Source organism: the organism of the source record quoted next, unplaced genomic scaffold, assembly GCF_019419815.1.
Source record: "Pyrus x bretschneideri cultivar Hongxiangsu unplaced genomic scaffold, Pyrus_bretschneideri_v1 Contig23, whole genome shotgun sequence".
NCBI lineage: Eukaryota > Viridiplantae > Streptophyta > Magnoliopsida > Rosales > Rosaceae > Pyrus > Pyrus x bretschneideri.
The window spans coordinates 2,731,422-2,753,218 of record NW_025999535.1 but is presented as its reverse complement, the minus strand read 5'-3'; the positions used below and the strand labels follow the sequence as shown (position 1 = coordinate 2,753,218).

The 21,797-nt window shown below is 36.7% G+C and overlaps 3 protein-coding genes and 1 pseudogene across 3 annotated transcripts; all 4 read right to left on the bottom strand.

Moving 5' to 3' along the window:
* Positions 1-4,870: 4,870 nt before the first annotated feature.
* On the bottom strand, positions 4,871-6,176 carry LOC108866010. The gene is made up of 2 exons (XM_018643943.2): positions 5,042-6,176; positions 4,871-4,890 (listed from the first exon to the last, which is right to left on the bottom strand). Exons 1-2 carry the CDS (start codon positions 6,174-6,176, stop codon positions 4,871-4,873), a joined length of 1,155 nt encoding a protein of 384 aa, XP_018499459.2.
* Positions 6,177-8,309: 2,133 nt separating this feature from the next.
* On the bottom strand, positions 8,310-16,992 carry LOC108866345 (annotated as a pseudogene).
* On the bottom strand, positions 8,854-10,574 carry LOC103936519 (F-box/FBD/LRR-repeat protein At1g16930-like). The gene has a single exon (XM_048585865.1). The coding sequence runs from the start codon at positions 10,115-10,117 to the stop codon at positions 9,140-9,142; it is 978 nt and encodes a 325-aa protein (XP_048441822.1). The 5' UTR covers positions 10,118-10,574; the 3' UTR covers positions 8,854-9,139.
* Positions 16,993-19,003: 2,011 nt separating the features above from the next.
* LOC103936514 (60S ribosomal protein L18a-like protein) lies at positions 19,004-21,432 on the bottom strand. Its single transcript, XM_009346364.3, has 4 exons — positions 21,086-21,432; positions 20,574-20,649; positions 19,444-19,564; positions 19,004-19,273 (listed from the first exon to the last, which is right to left on the bottom strand). Exons 1-4 carry the CDS (start codon positions 21,297-21,299, stop codon positions 19,214-19,216), a joined length of 471 nt encoding a protein of 156 aa, XP_009344639.2. The 5' UTR covers positions 21,300-21,432; the 3' UTR covers positions 19,004-19,213.
* Positions 21,433-21,797: the final 365 nt, after the last annotated feature.

Here is a 21,797-nt window from a genome sequence, read left to right as displayed (position 1 = left end):
TATGTTTCCTTTTTACAACTGTAAAAGAAAGGAGTTCGGATATACTTACCTCCAAAAGATGAGCTGAAAGGTATAGATGCTTAACCTTGCAAATCCCTGCCAAAAGCACAGTTGCACAACCAGCAAACCGGGGTGATAATGCATTTGCATAGTGGTGATCTAGGTCAATATTGGCTTTAAATAGATAGTTAGCATTCTCCAAAAAAGTAATTTGAGTAACTATGCTCCTCGAGATCAAGGCTTTCAAGCCTTGGAGCAAAAATAAAAAAGTTGTCCCCATCTACCTCAAAATCATTACACTCCAAGCCTATCCTTAACCTTTTTAACTCGGGAGCATTGATGTTGAGATCGAAAATTACACCATATCGACGGGTTCCTTCTATAACCAAATCTTCAAGTACAGGGAATTTCGTGAAAACTTCACACATTGACTCATCAGTATCTAGATCTCTAAATCTAACTTGAAGGACCTTGAGACTTGGGAAGCACCCTGATGTAGGAAAACTGGTTATAAAATCTGACCCCAGCTTCAAAACCGTTTTAGTGTGTTGGAAGTGAAAAGGCTTTGAGGCAACTTCAAAATTTGGTGCCGACCAGTGGAAAGATCAAGCTCAACAACATTATGCCTAATAGCAGTTGCGAATCCAACCCTTTAAACAAGAGGAACTGATGATTTCCGAGGACAATCACTGTGAAGACGAAATTTTTGAATGTCTGATGAGTCGTGAAAGGATAGTACCTGCTCAACGGAAGCATGAAACCACGAGATTTAGGAATATCTGTGTGGCAGAAGTCTAGATTGGTAAGAGAAGCCCGTACATTCTTCCATCTCCTAGACAAAATGCTGGTGCTTACAGCATTTCTTTCGAGAAATGGAAGTATGTGACAAAGTAACGCATCTGGTATCACCGATCCTATCTTCAACATCCGCTCGACCCTTTGACTTCAATGACTTCAAACACATTTGTATGCCGTAGCAGCTATACTAAAAAACACGGCACCAATGTTGTAACTTGGATAGCTAAGAGATCATAGTGCTTAATATTTCATAGGAAATATGAGATTTATGTTTCTTTAAATTCACAGAGAAATCAAAGTTGAACAGAATGCATGCATTAATTGTATATGTCAATTAAATGGATGCGGATCTAAATTAAAGGTTAAGACTTGATTCTTCTATTCCTCTATAATTTTATCAATTCTGGGAAACCAGATGATAAGTTAAAAAAGTTAGGAAGTGAAGTACCTGATATGAGCTTTCTGGGATTCTGGGATGGCCCAAAAAAGTACCAGTTTAGCGGTTGGTGAACGGTGATGAAACTCTTATTGGTAGCCGATAAACTGTGAGAAAACCTAAGAAAGCGAAAACCACAAAGAGCACTCCCATCGGAAAAACCACAGTTGCTTCGAGCCTATAACTATTCTTTATGTGGCAAATGAACATACCTTTTTAACTTTGCTGATAAATGGTATTACACAAACTATTTCTTTGCGAGGCAAATGCACATACCTTTTTTACTTTGGTAATGGTCTTATACATAAAAACTTATAAACAAACAAACCGATAGTAGTATTACAGTTTATGTTGGGGGTTTAAAAATGCTTCACTACTCTGGAGATGTTTATCTCACAAAGAAAAATGTAACGCAGCGGAATTGATAGGCAAGAGAAAGAAAGAATTCTCAAAGTATTACACAAGGTTTTTTATTCACTCACAAACTTAGTTCAAAAGGAAACACTCAAACACTCTTAGAAGCTTTGTTGCTTCTTCTTACTTCTTACTTGACACTCTCACTTCTTGCTACTTGCTCTCTTGGTTGTTTCAAATGGTGTGGATGCCTTCTCCTTTTATAGGCATGGATGGAACCTTGGAGAAGCATGAAAACATCATGCTAGAGATATCTAGATAATTCCTTCCTAAGCTAGAATTATCTACACTAATCTTGTATGTTGGTGGAATCCTCACCATTCTTCTAGACTCTTCCACCAACTTGAACTTTGCTAGAATTCTCTAGCATGTGCATGGATCTTTCTTTGTGTATGGGCCGGATCAATTATCTTTGGGCCAAGACAAGATTACAATTCAACATCCCCCCTTAATCTTGTCTTGTGACGCCAATTGAGTTTCTTAGTCTGACAAAGTCTTCTTGTTTGAGTGGCTTGGTGAATATGTCGGCAACTTGGTCTTGAGACTTCACGTATTCCACTTGCACATCCTTTCTTGCAATGCACTCTCTTAAGAAATGATAACGGGTATCTATGTGCTTGCTCCTGTCATGGAATACTGGATTCTTTGCTAGAGCTATTGCAGACTTGTTGTCAACATAGATCTTTGTTGGCTCTTCTTGTCGCATTCTTAATTCTTTCAGCAAGTTTCTCAGCCAGATTGCATGGCAGACACATGAAGTAGCAGCTACATATTCAGCTTCGCAGGTAGAGAGAGTGACAATCGGTTGCTTCTTCGACATCCATGTGAATGCAGTGTCTCCCATGAAGAACACAAATCCAGTAGTGCTTTTTCTGTCGTCGGAATCTCCTGCCCAATCACTGTCGCTATATCCAGCAAGTTTGTAGTTATCAGAACTTGAATAAAACAAGCCAAAGTTAACAGTACCTTTGAGGTATCGAAGAATTCTTTTGGCCGTTTTCAAATGTGTAGTTATGGGATTCTCCATGTGGCGACTGATTAATCCGACAGCATAGAGAATATCTGGTCTTGTGCAAGTCAAGTAGCGCAAGCTTCCAACTAGGCTTTTGAAAAATGTTGGATCTACGCTTTCTCCTTTGTCATACTTGGTTAGTTTGACTCCGCACTCCATTGGCGTGCTCACGGGCTTGCAGTCGTCCATTTTGAACTTTTTCAGTATCTCCTTTGTGTAGCTTTCTTGGGAGATGAAAATTCCTTCTACGTTCTGCTTGACTTCAATGCCTAGGTAATATGCCATCAACCCGATGTCGGTCATCTCAAATTCTTTGGTCATCACTCTCTTGAACTCTTCAAACATGCTTGGATTACTCCCGGTGAAGATTAGATCATCCACATATAAGCACACAATCAAAATATCTCCATCTTTGACTTTGACGTAGAGAGCATGTTCATGAGGGCACTTGATGAAGTTGTTTTCCTGAAAGTACTTGTCGATGCGACTATTCCATACTCGTGGCGCTTGTTTTAACCCATAGAGGGCTTTCTTCAGCTTCAGAACTTTGTCTTCATGCCCTTTGATCTCATAGCCTGACGGTTGCTAAATGTAGACTTCTTCTTCAAGGACTCCATTTAGGAAGGCGGACTTCACATCCATTTGTTGAATCTTCCAACTGTTTTGAGCTGCCAAAGAAATTAGTAATCGTATAGTTTCCAACCGAGCAACGGGTGCGAATACCTCATCATAGTCGATTCTGGCTCTTTGACTATAGCCTTTCGCCACTAGTCTTGCCTTGTATCTTTCGACCTCTCCATTGGCATTTTTCTTTGTCTTGTACACCCACTTGACTCCGATGGCTTTGTGTCCTTTCGGAAGAACAGTGAGTTCCCATGTATCATTCTTCTGGATTGCTTCAATTTCTTCATCCATTGCTTTCCTCCACTTAGTATCTTGCACTGCTTCTTGGAAGTCGACTGGTTCACAATCAGCAAAGAGACAGAAAAGTGTAGGATTATCAAGTCTTTCAGCTACCTCATAAAGATCTCGTATACTTCTTGTGCGTGGTACTTCTCTTTCATTTAGACTCCCACTTGACAATGCTGATGCTGATGAATTACCATGATTGGTTGATGTTGGTGAAGCAGGTGGAGTAGTGGATTCTTGTTGAACCTCTCTTGCTTGCTCCATCATCCCTTGTTCATTATCTTCTTCAAATTGAGGAAAGAAGTGAAGATCACCTGCATGCGGGCCAAAATCCCATTCTCCTTCTTCATCGAACATCACGTCTCGACTGATCACCGTCTTCCCATTGTTTGGATTATACAGCTTATAGCCTTTTGAATTGGTGTCATAGCCGATGAAGATGAACTTCTCACTTTTGTCGTCGAGCTTGGTTCTCCTCTCGTCTGGTACGTGTACATGGGCTATGCTTCCAAAAACTCTTAGATGAGAAATACCTGGTTTTCTTCCACTCCATGCTTCTTGCGGAGTTTTTCCCCACACACTCCTTGTTGGAGACCGATTGGATAGGTAGACAGCACATGCTACAGCTTCTGCCCACAATTCCTTAGGCAATTTCTTGCTTTTGAGCATGCTTCGAGCCATGTCGAGGATGGTTCGATTTTTTCTTTCCGCCACTCCATTTTGTTGAGGGGATCTTGGAACTGTCAAAGGTCGACGAATTCCATTTGCTTCACAAAACTCTTGAAATTCCTTCGAAGTGAATTCTCCTCCTCGATCAGATCTCATGGCTTTAATCTCGCAACCACTCTCCTTTTCTACAGCGGCTTTGAACTTCTTGAATGCTCCAAAGACTTCTGATTTCTGCTTCAAGAAATACACCCAGGTTTTTCTTGAAAAATCATCAATGAAGAGAAGGAAATAATTATTTTTACCCAAAGAGCTTGGTTTTATTGGACCGCACACATCGGTGTGAATGAGCTCGAGTGGCTTCTGGGCTCTTGTGGTCGACTCCTTTGGAAAGCTTTTCCTGAACTGTTTCCCAAGTAAACATCCTTCGCAAACTTGATCAGGGTGGCTGATACACGGTAAGCCTCTCACCATCTCCTTCTTGGATAATAACTCCAGTCCCCCAAAGTTAAGATGCCCAAAATGAAGATGCCAAAGCCAAGATATGTCTTTGTAACATATCTTGAGACACTTTGCAACATCGTTTTGAATGTTCATGGGAAACATCCTATTCTTTGACATTTTCGCCTTGGCAATTAATCTTCCTTTGTCATCTCTAAGAAAAAGGATATAATTTTTCGTATGAAAATCATAACCTTTTTCTAAGAGTTGACCCAAACTCAAAATGTTGCTTTTCATATTGGGCACGTAGTAGACATTCGAAATTAATTGGTGACCCCCATTTTCCAGGGGAATAAGGATGTTACCTTTTCCTTTTACGGGTATTTTGGATTCATCTCCAAAAGAAACGTTGCCACTCACTGATTCATTGAGCTCTACGAAGATGCTTCTTCTTCCGCACATGTGGTTGCTAGCGCCGGTGTCAAGGTACCATGTATAGTCTTGGTCTCCATCATTGTTCTTGCATGCTAGTAGCACAACACCATTCTCTTCTTTCTCTTCTTTCACATAATTGACCTTCTCATCAAGTCTGCTGTTTGGAGCTCTACATTCCCAAGCATAATGCCCAAACTTTTGACAATTATAGCATTGAACATGAGATTTTTCATACCTCGAGTTTGAGCGTCCTCTTCCGCGACCTTTTGTTGAGCTTTCTCCTCTTTCGTAGTTGCTATGGTTGTTTAAGTTCCAACCACATCCACGCCCATGTCCACGTCCGCGACCTCGACCACGACTTCTTCCATATTGGCTTCTCTCGTTGTTGAAGCTTTCTTCTTTCTTCTTTGGCTGGATATGTGTCTTGAGGAGCTGCTCATCATTCCCTTGCCCCTTCTTATGTTTCTCTTCATATGCTTGTAGCGAACCCATTAATTGCTCTATACTAATTTCTTCCAAGTTTTTAGTTTCTTCAATCGTCACGACAATGTGCTCGAACTTGGGGTCCAACGAGCGTAGTATCTTCTCCATAATTCTAACATCTTCTAACTTTTCTCCGTTTCTTTTTAATTGATTGGAAACGGCTAAGACTCTTGAGAAATAATCAGAGATTGATTCAGACCCTTTCATTTGTAGAGATTCGAACTCACCTCTTAATACTTGAAGACGAACCTTTTTCACTTGTTCAGCTCCTTTGTAAGAGGTTTGAAGCTTCTCCCATGCTTGCTTGGCAGAGGTTGCACTCGAGACCCTCTCAAAGCCATTGTCATCTAATGCTTGGTAAATGAGGTAGAGAGCCTTCTTGTCTCTCTTTCTTGAATCTTTCAAACTCTCCTTTTGGGGTTGAGACAGAGTAGCTTCATCTTCTGGCTCAGTGTAGCCTTTCTCCACGACTTCCCAAACATCGTGTGCACCCAAAAGGGCCTTCATTTTGATACTCCAATTATCGAAGTTGTTGTTGTCGAGCACTGGAACTTGGAAGGCTGCCATAGCATTGCTAGCCATAGCTCTGGTACCACTTTGTTGGGGGTTTAAAAATGCTTCACTACTCTGGAGATGTTTATCTCACAAAGAAAAATGTAACGCAGCGGAATTGATAGGCAAGAGAAAGAAAGAATTCTCAAAGTATTACACAAGGTTTTTATTCACTCACAAACTTAGTTCAAAAGGAAACACTCAAACACTCTTAGAAGCTTTGTTGCTTCTTCTTACTTCTTACTTGACACTCTCACTTCTTGCTACTTGCTCTCTTGGTTGTTTCAAATGGTGTGGATGCCTTCTCCTTTTATAGGCATGGATGGAACCTTGGAGAAGCATGAAAACATCATGCTAGAGATATCTAGATAATTCCTTCCTAAGCTAGAATTATCTACACTAATCTTGTATGTTGGTGGAATCCTCACCATTCTTCTAGACTCTTCCACCAACTTGAACTTTGCTAGAATTCTCTAGCATGTGCATGGATCTTTCTTTGTGTATGGGCCGGATCAATTATCTTTGGGCCAAGACAAGATTACAATTCAACAGTTTAGTGGTAATTTTTATTTTATTATTATTAAGGGAGGGAGGATGGTTTGAAATTATTACAATAATTTAAGAGTAAAAATAAAAAATTTATCTCGCAAAAATAAAAAATTTGTCCCCATCTTTCTCATTGTCGTAAAATTCCGAACTTATCCTTAATCTCTTCAACTCGGAAGCATCAATGTTGAGATTCAAAAATACACCGTATCGAAGAGTTCCTTCTATAGCCAAATCTTCAAGTACTGGTCAGTTTGAGAAAAGCTTACACATTGAGTCATCAGTATCAAAATCTCTAAATTAGATGCGAATGTAAAATTTATGTTTTCTTAAATTCACAGAGAAATCAAAGCAGAACAGAATGCATGCATATATATATATATATATATCATCATTTAGATGGATACGGATCTAAACTAAAGGTTGAGACGTGATTGTTCTATATAATTTTCTCAATTTTCTTGGTAACCAAACAGATGGTAAGGAAGTTAAAAAAGATGGGAAGTGAAGTACCTGATATGGGCTTTCTGTGATTCTGGGATGGCCCAGAAAAGTACTTGTTTAGATGTTGGAGAACGGTGAAACTCTAATTGGCAGCCGAGAAATGGCGAGAAAACCTAAGACAGTGACAATTGCTTCAAGCCAAAAACCGTTTCTTTACCTTAACAAAAAATTCTATTTCTTTACGTGGTAAATGCACTTACCCTTTTTACTTTGGTAATAGGTGGTCTTATAAACTTATAAACATAAAAATAGATAGCACTAAGGTGTAGTATTGGGAGGCCATAAATTTGACTCATATAAATTGCAAGTTCTTACACTTAAGATTTTATATTTGACGAGTTTTACACTTAAATATGAATGGAGGAAAAAATTTCGTTAATTTGTTCAACATGCGATGCGTTATGGGGGAATTTCTAACTTAAACTTACAAAGATGGTCCAACCACGTTAAAATTAGAGTTTGGTAGTAAATCGGCAAACAAAAAAATGTACGTAGCGCTTTTTGAGCTTACCTCTAATAGTTCGAGTAGTTTTGTATAAATTTTAGTCTAAACCTATCTTGAAGCAATGAGCCGAAGGGACACGGTAAATTACGATCAGGAGTGCAGCTCCACGAGATCTAATGACAGTTCATACCGAAATTGGAAGTTTGTGATTACCTATGAATGGATACTCTCCATAGGTTTTCTTTGGTGTTACTTTCTATTGCATAATTCAGCTTTCGCTGTCGAGTCCAATTTAGCACTACAAAGTATTAGATACTCCGAACTTTTTAACCATAAGATCTTTAGTAAAAAAATACAAAAATCTTGATCAGATAGTTAGTACTAGTTTGGTACTGAGATGCTTTTATAAAAAGTGAGTATAAAAAAAAGATGAGCTCAAAAAAGTGTTTGGTAAACACTTAAAAACAACTTATTTTCACAGTTTTGGGTGAAGAAAAAACTGAGAACGTGACGCAGCAAAAATAAGCTTATTCTCACTTCACAGCAGAAGCAGTTTTTTATCAAAACACAACAATACCAAACAATACCAAACCAGAATGAACTAACTGACCATGGCATGTCACCATAACCAAATCAGTCTAAACAAAGTTCAAGAAGGTAAACGGAGTTGATAATAAAATTCTACAACGGAAAACAACCGATTGCAAACAGATTCATCTTGTACAGACACATATAGTGCTTTTACAAATTTGAAAACCAAATCCTTTCAAAACCACGAACTGAACTTTAAATAAAATCTTTTAGAAGCCTAAAACTGCATCTCAGATCATGATTTAATTTGCAGCTCTGATAACATAATCCTTCTGGAAACCAAAATATTGGACTTCAAAAGTATGATCACTGGAAAGCCTGAGGTTGCATCTCAAATAAATTTAACTTGACAAGTCTTTGATCCCCGTTCAAACATACGAAATTCCTTGTATAGCTCCTCCTTTGCACACTGAGGATCACTTGTCGCAATAGTCATGTTATTCAATACTTTACCTTTCTTTAACAAAAACTTTGCAACTTCCATATTAGCTTGCCGTCCCTCGAATTTCCTTATGGAGACTGTCTTAAGGTATGACAACAAACAATTAGGCACAAGGTTTGGCTGAATCCATGGATGCTCCAAGTTCTTCAATACATTCGTTGAACTGCCAATTTATTAAATGTATGAATAAAATGAGAATATCTAAGAGTTGTCTGTTGATAAAGCACACGTGTAAATACACTTACATATGGACCAAGGTATTCCAGATTAAGGGATCTCTTGAGAAACTCATTTATCGATTTGAAGATGTTGCAATCATAAAGATCCAGTTCCAAGTGTAAAAAAAAACAAAAACAAAAAAAACAAATAAACAAAGGAAAAAAGAGCCTTCTGCCCTAAACACTACGTTTAGTAAAAGATAAATACGATCAACAACAGAGGTAAGAATAAATACGAACAATCTAGTTACTTAGTAATACCACGGGAGCAAAGCTGCCAAAAAACTGAATCAGAAACAATGGACAAAGAACGGAAGTATTGAGTAGCTACCTCAAAAGATGGAGCAGAAAGACACAGATAGTTAACATGGGAAATGCCGGCTAGAAGTGCAGTCACACGGTTCACATAGCCAGGACCGTAAATTCCAAATTGGTCACTGAGATCTATATCCGCTTTAATTAGTGATTTTACATTCTCAAAAATATAATTTGACAAACGGCTGTCACAGAGATCTAGATTTTCAAGCTTTGGGGCATTAATAAAATGATTGTGCAAAGCTCCTGCGCCCAAATAAATTTTTAGCATCTTCAGTTCAGGAGCTGAAATGTTGATGTCCAAGACTACATGACGTATCCCTGAAACTGCTTTTATAGTTAAAACTTCGAGTACAGGGCATTGAGAAAAAAGCCTATTCATCGAGTCCTTATCAGCCATGCCAAATAACATAACACAGAGGTACTTCAGACTTGGAAAACACCCTGATGTAGGAACTTTGGTAGTAAAGTTTAACAGTAGCTCCAAAAACGTCAGACTGTTGCACATGCAAAGGCTTTTAGGCAACTCATAAATCCTGAGATGATCAAAGATGGCAGAAATGGAAAGTTCAACAACATTATGCCTAATAGCCGTCCGAATCCAACCATCAACACGTGAAAAGTCCTGAATCTGGCGACAACAAAGACTGAACCACTGAATGTCTGATGAATCACGCATGAAAAGTACACGTTCAACAAACATCGAAAATCCAGCATCTCCAGAAAAATATTCATGGTGGAAGTTAAGGATGGGGACAGAAGCCCATATATTCTTCCACTTGGTAGACAAACAGCTGGTCCTGACAGCATATTTCGTTGGAAGGAAAGAAAGTATGTGACGAAGAACTTCGACAGGTAATTCACTGATCCTATCTTTAGCACCGTATCGGCTCTTACTTTTCAAAGCCATTTGAACCCTAAAATTTTTTATTACATTGCAAATTCAAAGACTTTGAATTTCAATTAAATATGAAAAAGAAAAACTTTATCTCCGCCCTTTATTTTTCTTTCATTTAATCTAAAGAGGAAAATATCAGCGAATCAAAACTAAAGGGTAAGACTTTAGATTTTCTATTCCCTCTATATTTTTCTCAGTTTTCTCGGTAACCAGACAGATCAACGGTAAGGAAGTGAGAAAGTTAAGGAGTGAAGTGAAGTACCTGATGTGAGTTTCTGGGTGAACAGTAAAATTCTTATCGGCAGCTGAGAACTGACGGGAAAATCTAAGAAAGTGAGAGCCGCGGGAGGAGGAGGAGGAGAAGCACTCCCTTCAGCGTTGTGTAACGAGGTATTTGTTGATTTGCCTGAACTTTATTGCCGCTGCAATTTCTCTTTGATCTTTAATTTTGATCTATTACCTTTTGGACTTTTTTTAAGTAGTCAATTTTTTCTTTAAACTTTAATTTTAGCTGATTATTTCCCAAACCTTTATAAATAGTCAATTTTAAAAACTTTCTTTCAATTTTTCATCCTTCCAATTTTTTTTATCTTTTTTGCCCTCATGCAATTGTCATGTTGTTTCTATGATCAAGATGAATGAAAAATTAGATGAAACTTCTTTAAATCTAACGCTATGAGGAAATTGGTTATTTATAAAAGTTTAAGAGGATAATCGACTAAAATTAGAGTCCAAAAGAGAAATCGGCTAATTAGAAAAGCTCACGGGGTAATCGGCTAAAATTAAAGTTCAGATGAGAAATTGGCAGCTCCATACAATTTCAGGAGGCAAGTCGACAAATATGCCTTGTGTAAAATCACCACCTAGACCCCTTCCAGCTGCTAACTTTTATTTTATTATTGTAAATAATATTTCACACTAATCTATAAAAGAGTAAACTGTTGATTTTTCCACTGAATTTTCACCTAACTTTTGATTTACTCCCTAAACTTTTAAATTGGAAAATCAAGGACTTAAACTAATTTTCTTGGCCGATGCTCCTACCGTTAGTTTTCTATATATTTTATCCAAATTAAAGTTAACTTTTATCATGTGCACACCACGTGACTCTCTTTTGAGGAAAAAAAAAAGTTACTTTGCTAGACCTTTAGACACAAAAATTATATAATCATACAGATTTGCATATATCAACATTTTATAAATCTACGGTTTTTAATTATTTTAAAGAACGAAGCGGCCGAACTACCCTCGCATATTGTGCACATACTTTCATTTAACATAAATTTGGATGGAATAAATGAAAAACTAACGGCATGGGGAAATTGGCCAACAAATTTAGTTTAAGTCCTTGACTTTCCAATTTAAAAGTAGGGGGTAAATCGAAAGTTAAATGAAGGTTCAAGGGGGAGATCTGTAGTCTGTAAAACTATTAGTTGAAAGTTCAAGAGGAAAATTGACAGTTTACTCTCTATACAACTATTGCTAGCAGGAAAGTTTAAAGAAGAACTAAGGTTTTTCACTGTAATTACTTGCCCTCAACTCCGTAGGATGCAATCTATTTATAATGATTTTCAGATTACATTAGGGTTTCAAAAACCTATTCACAAGTTTACAATTCAAAATTCAAACGGCGTAACTAATTCTGATTACAACAAACATTCAAAATTCATATAACCTGAACACAAAGTTCCATTGGGTAAGAGTTGTTGACTGAGTAAACAAACTGAAGAGTTTGTGATTCTTATTCCGAATACAAAGATTATTGTTCCGAACTTACAAGTTCATGAATTATTCAGCAGCATTCCTCCCTGTGAGATTACCAGTCATAACTTCCTGTGTCGAACCAATGACGATAAATAATACAGAAGAAAATACAATGAACAGATGATATTATTCGTCGAGGAAGGTTGGAGTTCAACAATCGAAAAACTACGATGCTCAATAGTATCAATAATTTATCTCCTAACTGATGAATACACTACATATGCTAGAATGTTAAAGAAGTAAAATCAAAGTAAAAAAGAAATCCACACAAAACTAAATAAAGAGCATCTTCAATCAACAGAGAAAATTGTTTAGTAGCAATAACACGTCCTTGGACCCCCTCTAAGATCACCCATCTTTATAAATTCAACTTGACAAGTCTTTGAACCCCATTCAAATGTTGAAATTTTCCTATACATCTCATCTTCCGAACACAAAAATTTACGTGTTCTAGGAGAAGTAAGTGTATGAATAGTCATCTTATTTAAAACTTTGCCATTCTTCAAAAAATATTTAGCAACTTCCATCTCATCTCGCTGACCCTTGAAACACCTTATGGAGATGGTCTGGAGATGTGACAACAAACAAATTAAGAGGCACGATGTCTGGTGGATTATTGCTCACATTCCATTTATGCTCATGTTCCTCATACCATTCGTTGTCCTGCCAATTTATTTAAAAGAACAGTTAAATTAAGAATTGTTCAGAGCCACATAAAAGAAATCATGCTGCATAAGAGAAAGTAAATTATGAAACTCAAAATGTTTCAAGACAGGTGAATTCTTCAGAAATCCTGTTAGAAACGCCCAAAAATTCCGACCAATAAAATTCAGCTCGAGTTGAATCAGATTTTCAAAAGTAGTCAAACACAAAGCCTGCAAGAAAGAACATTGATTAATCAAAAGTTGATGCAATAATAAATACATAAGAAAGTATTTGAACTCGCAACATTCCAAAATTAAACAGAAAAGCTTCCAGTCACTACCACAATTAAGTTTGGTAAAAATGAAAGAACAATAAGAGGAACAAAGTTTAAGAAAAAGAAAGATGGTAAACAGGGGAAAGAAACCTAGGGCATAGTTACCTCAAAAATTGAAACCGTAAGAGAGAGATTCTAACATTAGAAATTCCTGCTAGAAACTCAGTTACACAGTCATCAATGGCGGAAGAATATTCAACTATACTCCTGAAATAAACTGTTACTTGGACTGGAGATTTTTCACTCCCCAAGCGAAAATAAGAGAGAAAATTGGCAGCCGCAATGGATAACTTTTCCAGGTTTAGAGCATCAATATAAAAAGGGACAAAATCACTGTCCTTTTCATTAGTCAGTGTTCAACGATTTTGTTAAGGTCTTCGAGCTAGGTGCAGATATGTTGACATTTGAAGCATAAACATTTGGAATTACATCTATATTCAAATCTTCAAGTACAGGGCAATGAGAAAATAGCTTTGCCACTGAATCATCAAGATCCTCTACCTAGACAATTAGGACGTTGAGACTCGGGAAACAGCCTGACGTAGGAGGAGAACAGGTAATAAAATTTGATGACAACCTTCAAAACTTCTCCTAGTGTTTTGCACAAGAAGGGGCCTTGAGTGAACTCAATACTCATTTCACTGCAATCCCAAAGACCAAGATAAAGATCAAGATAAACAACATTGTGCCTAATAGCAGTGCAGATCCAATTATAAATAAGAGATAAATGATCCGGTGTTGGTTCACTGGAGCGTTTCCAACGCCTATAAAGTTCAATGCTGAATTTTTGAATGTCTGTTGAGTCATGAAGGAAAAGTACACGATCAACAAACGTCAAAAAACGATTGGATTCAGTCCATGAATAAGGAAAACAATCATCATCAAATTCAAGTTTGGGAAGAGAAGTCCAAAAGTTCTCCCATCGTCTTGACAGAATTGTAGTCTGCACAGCATCTAATATCGGAAGGAATGAAAGTAGTTGGCAAAGAAGTGAATTTGGCAATTCACTGATCCTATCAACTCCCTCTTGACACTTCGATGTCGAACCCATTGGTATGTACCCTGATGGCTAATAAAAAACATTAATGAGATCACTGTTCTGTTGTACCCTTGATAACATAAAAGCTTGTCAAGACAAACTTAAGCAACGAAAAATACATGCAAAAAATTTAGACCTATATATATGTAAGTTCATGATACATTAAAGGTTTTCCAAGGAAGCGAACAGATTAAAGAAGCAAACAGGTTAAGAAGAGTAGTACCTGATAAGAGCTTCTCAGATGACTGAGCAAACAAAACATTTTTTAATTGATTGCAGAGAAAATCAGGAGTCTGGAGTCTCTGGACTCGGATAGTCAGATTTTATAGAGAGAGAAACTTTCCGCACACTCATTGAGAATTACAGAGTCGAAAAGTTAATAACTTGATAGATCGTATATGATTAATTACCACAAAGAGCAGTAAATATGTTGCCTCGTTTTTTTTTGAAACAGTACGATATTTATTGATAAAGGAAAAACGTACAAAACTTGAGGATAGTTTGCATAATGGGCCTCGATAAAAACCTTGTTGGAAATTTCAACCCGGTTCAAGAGAAAAGAGCATCCCGTACAAACAACATAAGGGAACCTATCCTCAAGGAAATAGAATTATAAAACCAGCCACATTAACTAGAAATATCTTCTAGTAAAATGTCCATGATGATGTCCGGTGGTTCCTTGAACCATGACACTTCATATGTTGCCTCGTTTTGAATTCTCTTTTTGGGAATGGTGGTGTCCATATACTCCTTTTTACTTTCCACAAACTCTTCTTAATTTTCGACCGTTGAATTGAAAGAGTTGAAGAAGATCAAAAGACATAAATTAAAACGGCATGTGTGGATAGCAATTCTCATTCATCACCTTGTTTTGAATAGTCCTGAACTTCAAATACACTCAATAAATTTAATAAAGAAAAAAAATTTGACTAATTAAGGTTAAATTTTTACAAGTTACAAATTCCCCAATTTTATCATAATCTTCTTTAATTTTTTATTCTTTACTTGTTGTATTAATAATCTGATACTTTCATACAAACAAAATATATACAAATCAACAAGGTTTTAGATCTGAGAGTGAGTGAAGGAATAACATATAGCCACTCTTCATCACCATCAATGGCTCAAATTTTACTTTTTTATTTTTTTCGTTAACGGGAAAAGGGAGGATTTGTACTGAAGTGAGCCGAAAGATTTTTGTTTCTTGGTTGACAGCATGTTAGTTTGTGAGTTAATGAGTGAAATTTTGTTCAGTCTTCGTTTTATTCTGACTAGAATGATCATCATTGATCAAACAAAATAACTGCGAGCACGAAGAACCCTGTCAGAAACTCCCAATAACTGCGAGCACTAAGAACAAGCTCCAATTGGATCAGATTTTGAAAAGTAGGCAGATACAAAGCCTGCAAGAAAGATGATTGATCAAACAAAAGTTTATGCTGAAATGAAATATTACCTTATGGAAAACGAGAAAAAAGCTTTGCTACTGAATCATCAAAAAATTGTACCTTGACACTGTAAGACCTTGAGACTCAAGAAAGCATAGGTTGTAAACTTGACGCCACCCTCAAAACCTCCAGTGTTCTGGACAAGGAGAGGCTTTGAGGCAATTCAAAACTCATGACACTGTAATCCCAAAGATCAAGATCAAGTTCAACACCATTCTACCCAACAGTAGTGCAAATCCAATCACGAATACGAGAGGTCCTCCACAGTTACTGATCCATAGATGTCCCCATGCCGAAAAAGTCAAAGACTATATATATTTTATGTCTGTTGAGTCATGAAGGGAGGAGAGTAAACGATCAATGAACGTCATCATGGAATTCCACTTTGGGAAGAGAAGTCAATAATTAAGTTCTCCCATTGTCTTGACAGAATGGTATGTATCCCGATGGCTAATCAAAAACATTATTAAGATCACTGTTCCGTTGCACTTTTGATAACTTAGCAACTTTTTCAATGTAAAATTTCATACAAACATAAGTAAATAAAAAGAGATGAAATATTTAGACCTGACAAATATATACCAAAATACTCACATGTACGCTCGCGTGCACAGATAGGCACAGAATTTTATTTTCTCAAGAAAAGTTTGTCTAAGGAAGCAAGCAGATTAAAGTAGAAGAGTACCTGACAAGGGCTTCTGAAATAGTAAAAGCTCCGATTGATTCCTGAGAAAAATCAGTAAAGGCTGCGACTCCTGGAGTTTGGAATCAAAATTCATAATAATCAACAATTTATTGAGAGAGAAGCTTCCCACACTCCAAAAGTTAATATGTATATACATGCGATTATGAAAAGAAACATAGTTAATAGGCTGTCTTTTTTTTTCTCGTGCTGGGAATCCTCATTGCTCATTCGTCATCTCGTTTTGAATTCGGACCAAGATATTGAATAAAGAAAAATACTTTCAAATTGTTCAATTATTTTCCTTTCGCAACTCGGGTTTACTAGGATTAGATCATCTCTAATGATGCTCTTTATTTTATAGCTAAATTTTAGCTAAAATTATTGGGCTCAAGTACGAGTAGAGTCTAGGGTTAAAACTCACTTAAATATTAGCCCACGTCCGTCACCTTATACTACCCACCTAATAAATGTCCAACATTTTTTGGTAAACATAATTGCCCAATTTTAAAACGTTAGTTATTTGAAAGAGTTTAAGAAATTTGGAGCAACTTAGTACTACGGTTTAATGATAGTTTTGTTCATCGATAAGTGATAGATGTTATGTTCAATTCTCGTTAAAGGCAAATTTGAATTATTGTTAGCTCATTGTGAGGTTAAGTCCATCTCCTTCCTTAATGAAAAACAAAAAAACAAAAACAAAAGAGATTTGGAAGAGGGCATGTGTCCCTCGGCTAATGTTTCCTCCACCCCCGACTTCCTGAGTCGACAAATGGGTGAACAATTTAGTCATTCTTCACCACCAATTGGCCAAACGCTAATGGCTTAAACCTTTTTTTTTTCATCAACGGAAATGGGGAATGCGATGATATGGTTAAAAGATTGAAATATTGGAGCAAACAAATAGATTTTTTTTTTTAGTAAAGTACAAAAAACTACCTTAACTATTGCGGTCATGCCAGTTTCATACCTCATCTTTTAAAATTGACAATGTCATACCGCATCTTACGAATTTGTGACAATGTCATACCTCCGTCAATTTTTCTGTTAGTTTTTCTGTTAAATGCTGACGTGGCAATAGACGGGGACCACTTTCTATTAAAAAATTAATAAAATATTATTAAAAACTAAAAAAAATATTTAATATTTTTTAAATATTAAAATAATAAATAAGAGTAAAATTTAAAAAAAAAAAGGGTAAAGTACAAAAAACTACCTCAACTATTGGAGTCACGACAGTTTCATACCTCATCTTTTAAAATTGACAATGTCGTACCGCATCTTATGAATTTGTGACAATGTCATACCTCTGTCAATTTTTCTGTTAATTTTTCTGTTAAGTACTGACGTGGCTTGATTCATGATCTACTTTCTATTAAAAAAGTATTAAAAACTAAAAAATAATTATTTAATATTTTTTAAATATTAAAATAATAATAAAAGGCCAAAAAAAAAAAAAAAAAACAATCCAATTTGTCTTCCCCCCACACTCGCACTTAATTTCCCCACACCCACACCCACACTCTTCTCCCTCCTGCAACCCATAAAAATAAATAAATAAATAAATAAAAATAAATAAAAAAACCCAAATCTCGTCTGTGGGAAGATAGGTGCACAAAGAAGGTGGAGGATGGGTGCGGGAGAGGATGTGGAGAATGGATGAAAATGTTGGATTTGGGGTTTGATGGGTTTTCAAAAAAATAATTTTTTTTTTCCTTCTTCTTTTTCTTCCTTCTTCTTCCGCAGGGGAGTTGATGGTTTTAAAAAAAAAAAAAAAAAAAAATTTCCTTCCTCTTTTTTTTCCTCTTCTTCTACTTCTTCTTCCTCCTTCTCCTTCTCCTTCTTCTTCTTCCCCCCGCGCGCACGCGCGCGGGGGGGGGCCGGGGCGGGGGGTGGGGGGGTTTTGATGGGTTTTCAAATTTGTTTTTTTATTTTTTCTTCCTCTTCTTCTTCTTCCTCCTCCTTTTCTTCCTCTTCTTCTTCTTCCTCCTCCTCCTTCTCCCTTCTTCTTCTTCTTCAGCGTTGATAGGGGGGAATTTTTTTTTTTTTTTCCTTCCTCATTTTTTGTCCTCTTCTTCTTCTTCTTCTTCTTCTTCTTCTTCCTCCTCCTCCTCCTCCTCCTCCTTCCCCTTCTTGTTCTTCTGCAGGGGGTTGTTCGGTTTTCAAAATTTTTTTATATTTGTTATTTTTTTGGGTTTGCAGGTGAGGGGAAGAAAATGAAGATGGGGAGAAGAGAGAGGAAGGGGGAGGGGGAGGGGGAGGGAAGGGACAAACTGATGGTTTTTTTTTTCTCTACTTTTATTATTATTTTAATATTAAAAAATATTAAATAATTATTTTTTAGTTTTTAATAGAAAGTATGTCCCGAATCAAGCCACGTCAGAACTTAACAGAAAAATTGACGAAGGTATGACATTGTCACAAATTTGTAAGATGCGGTATGACATTGTCAATTTTAAAAGATGAGGTATGAAACTGTCATGACCCCAATAGTTGAGGTAGTTTTTTGTACTTTACCCTTTTTTTTTTAATTTTACTTTTATTTATTATTTTAATATTTAAAAAATATTAAATATCTTTTTTAGTTTTTAATAATATTTTATTAATTTTTTAATAGAAAGTGGTCCCCGTCTATTGCCACGTCAGCATTTAACAGAAAAACTAACAGAAAAATTGACGGAGGTATGACATTGTCACAAATTCGAAAGATGCGGTATGACATTGTCAATTTTAAAAGATGAGGTATGAAACTGTCATGACCGCAATAGTTGAGGTAGTTTTTTGTACTTTACCCTCTTTTTTTTTTCAAGCTATTTGCTCCGATGAGACGATAAGCTTTCAGATCGCTCATATGTTAAGCCAGCAACAACACCTGTAAATTTCCCACAAATAATAATTTTTAGAGTGCTCTCACTAAAATCTCATGTTTGCACAAGGACTGGAAATCTCGCGTAGTTATAAACATTCGAGAACCGGAATCAACCCATTGACATACGCATACTTTAACATTTTGATTGGAGCAAAACAAATAGTTAGCATCATCAGATATTAACAGTCCAGATATCATTGTGGCTAACACAAGTTCAAACAGTACATGATAACTTATAAGAAGATTGACATCCATGCATAGTCTTCCGAGAATCCGGACCCGTGGATGTATCGATCATACAAAGCTATATAACTCCTCCCTATGAGATTACCAGCCATGACCTCCCTTTGTTGCACCAAGTACAATAGCAATTGTTGCAACAATAGCCTGCAGATAAAGTGGTATTAGAAAAAAGGAATAGAGGATAAAAATAAGACGACTAGACTGGCAACGAGGTAAGTATTTGACAAACAAAAGAAATTTGGAGGTAGATAAAACATAAAAAGTGGAGTACGTTGTTCCAAAAATCCAAATGAAAGGAAATAAGAGTTACTCACACCAACTGCGCAAGCGATATATCCTGGTTTCTCTCGGGGGTCCATCCTATTCCTAGCACAAATTAGGATAATTGCACCAACATACCAAGGGATGGTACCAAGGAAGAAACCGATGATAAACCTGCAAAAGAAAGAGCAGGAAGTTAACAAGTCTTTACTGATGTTATAGATAGCTTGATAGTTGCAAGACAACCGAAAATACAATGTACGTATCCTATTATTTTGCTTATAAGGAAGCCTGGGAGCTAGTTTCAGTTTCTTTCTAAGCAGTGAACAGAAAACACGATCATAGTCAATGATATCAAAATGAGGGCAGAGTCCCTATTGAAACACTATCTTTTTTCAATTCATGCCGCAAATGCCATTTCTCGTGCTTATTGAATTTCTACAAATCTCAAATCTTTCCTTCAAATTGAACCTATTCTATTTTTGACAATTTTCCACAATGGAAAACAACTCTGCACAATAAAATCAAGAGTTTTTCTGTTGATGATGTAGATTTCTTGTCCGTTTTCATGTTTCTAAAACTATTAGAACACTACGAAGCTCGATCAGCGATTGCAACTTCTTGATTAAAGATCCAATACTTAAATATCATCCTACCATGCTAGACTACAACAAACAGCAACAACCAAGCCTTATCTTACTAAGTGGAATCAGCTATGTGAATCCTAGAACACCATTGCGTTCGGTTTTGCGCCAAATCTTCTGTTAGCTCCAAGTACTCCATGTATTTTCTTAAAGTCTCTTTCAAAGTCTTCCGTTGGCTCCAAGTACTCCATCTCTTTCAAAGTCTTCCTAGGTCTTCCTTTATCCCTTTTGATATGATCCTCCGTCTCATTGTCACATCTTCTAACCAGAGCATCTGTAGGTCTTTGATTCGCGTGTCCAAACCACCTTAACCAATTTCTCTCATCTTATCTTCAGTTGTGGCCAGTCCTACTTACCACGATATAAATCCTACCATGCTAGACTAGTTGAAATTATCAGTTAAGGGTCAATAATATTAAGCCCTTAACCTATACATCAGGATTGAAACCTTCATTTTCTTATAACTACAGAACATTGTCATAACCCTCATATCAATCAACTTCCACAAAGCCATTTAAATTTTAAAGAAGCAAACTTACAAGCACCAGCCAAGTCCACAACCACAGCAACGAAGGCGACGCTCTCTTACAGGTCGCCCTTCAGCAACCGCATAACCTAGAACAATAAACAGAGCAATCCAATTACACGGCTAAGAAACCGACATCTATGACAACAGAAAATGAAGATCCAGATAAAACACAAAGCACAAAATGGAATAAGCAACAAAAATACATATCAAGTCATTCAACGACAAAATTCCCACTAAAAAATAAAATAAAATAAAAAAAAAACCCTAATGACATCATTACAAAACTGATCTAATCACTAGCAGCGTAACTGAGATTGTTTAAAACTTAAACCCATAGTTGTTCTGTTCATAAAAATCAAAAGGGTTGTTGCAGTGACTAAATAAGTCAAATAATTCCAACCAGAAAAACAAATTGAATTCACAAACATATCATTTTTAAACTCTCGTTTTTACCAATCGAGAAAACAAAGTATCATCAATCAAATGAAGAACAGAACAAGAGATAGAGGCTCTAAAGCATACCAGGAACGGTTTGATATCCATAAGGGTAGCTTTCAGGATGAGAAGCTGAAGGGTTAGCGGCTCCCGGCGGCGGCGCCGGCTGAGGGAATCCCGTCGGCGGAGGCGGTGGTGGGTAGTTGGCTACTCCTTGGAAAGTTCCGTACTCGGGTGGCGGAGGGGGATGGTGATGATGATGATCACTTGATGCTCCTCTCTCCTTTTCGTCTTCGCCCATATTTTCAAGTTACAATTATTGGTTTTCGAGCTTTCTGTTTGTGTGATTTTGATTTGGAGTTCGGAGTTTTGGTCGTTGGTGGTTCGAACTTGCGAGGTGGGTGGGAGCTGTCGGAGCAAGTCGACAAGTTAATAATTTTCTTTCGTTTTCATGTTGTGTGAATGCTAAGAAAAGGGTGAAAATGTAAATTTGGGCATGTGATCGGTGATTATATCTGATTGTGAATAAGTGATTGTATTAAGTACATGCGTTTTATAGTTAAGTTTTGTAGTCAAATTTAAATTTAAATGCAATTAGAATAACTGTTTTTTTAATCGAATACTCAACAATAGAGTTACGTCTCCATAATGAACTAGTCGCTATTAATATTTTATTAGAGTTGAACAATGTAACTTAAACTTAAGACCTTCTTCGACTAAGTTGAGGCATTTACCACCAAATAATGGGTATAAACTTTTTAAGGTCTAAACTTATCTATCTATTTTTGTCTCCCAAGTT

Coding starts and splice junctions, on each gene's coding strand:
- LOC108866010 (XM_018643943.2), bottom strand. CDS start 6,176: ATGGCTAGCAATGCTATGGCAGCCTTCCAAGTTCCAGTGCTCGACAAC. Junction 4,891..5,041: donor AATACCCGTAAAAGGAAAAG/GTAACATCCTTA, acceptor CCTTTTTCTTAG/AGATGACAAAGGAAGATTAA.
- LOC103936519 (XM_048585865.1), bottom strand. CDS start 10,117: ATGGCTTTGAAAAGTAAGAGCCGATACGGTGCTAAAGATAGGATCAGT.
- LOC103936514 (XM_009346364.3), bottom strand. CDS start 21,299: ATGGGCGAAGACGAAAAGGAGAGAGGAGCATCAAGTGATCATCATCAT. Junction 19,565..20,573: donor TGTGGACTTGGCTGGTGCTT/GTAAGTTTGCTT, acceptor TTTCTTTTGCAG/GTTTATCATCGGTTTCTTCC. Junction 19,274..19,443: donor ATATCGCTTGCGCAGTTGGT/GTGAGTAACTCT, acceptor CTTTATCTGCAG/GCTATTGTTGCAACAATTGC.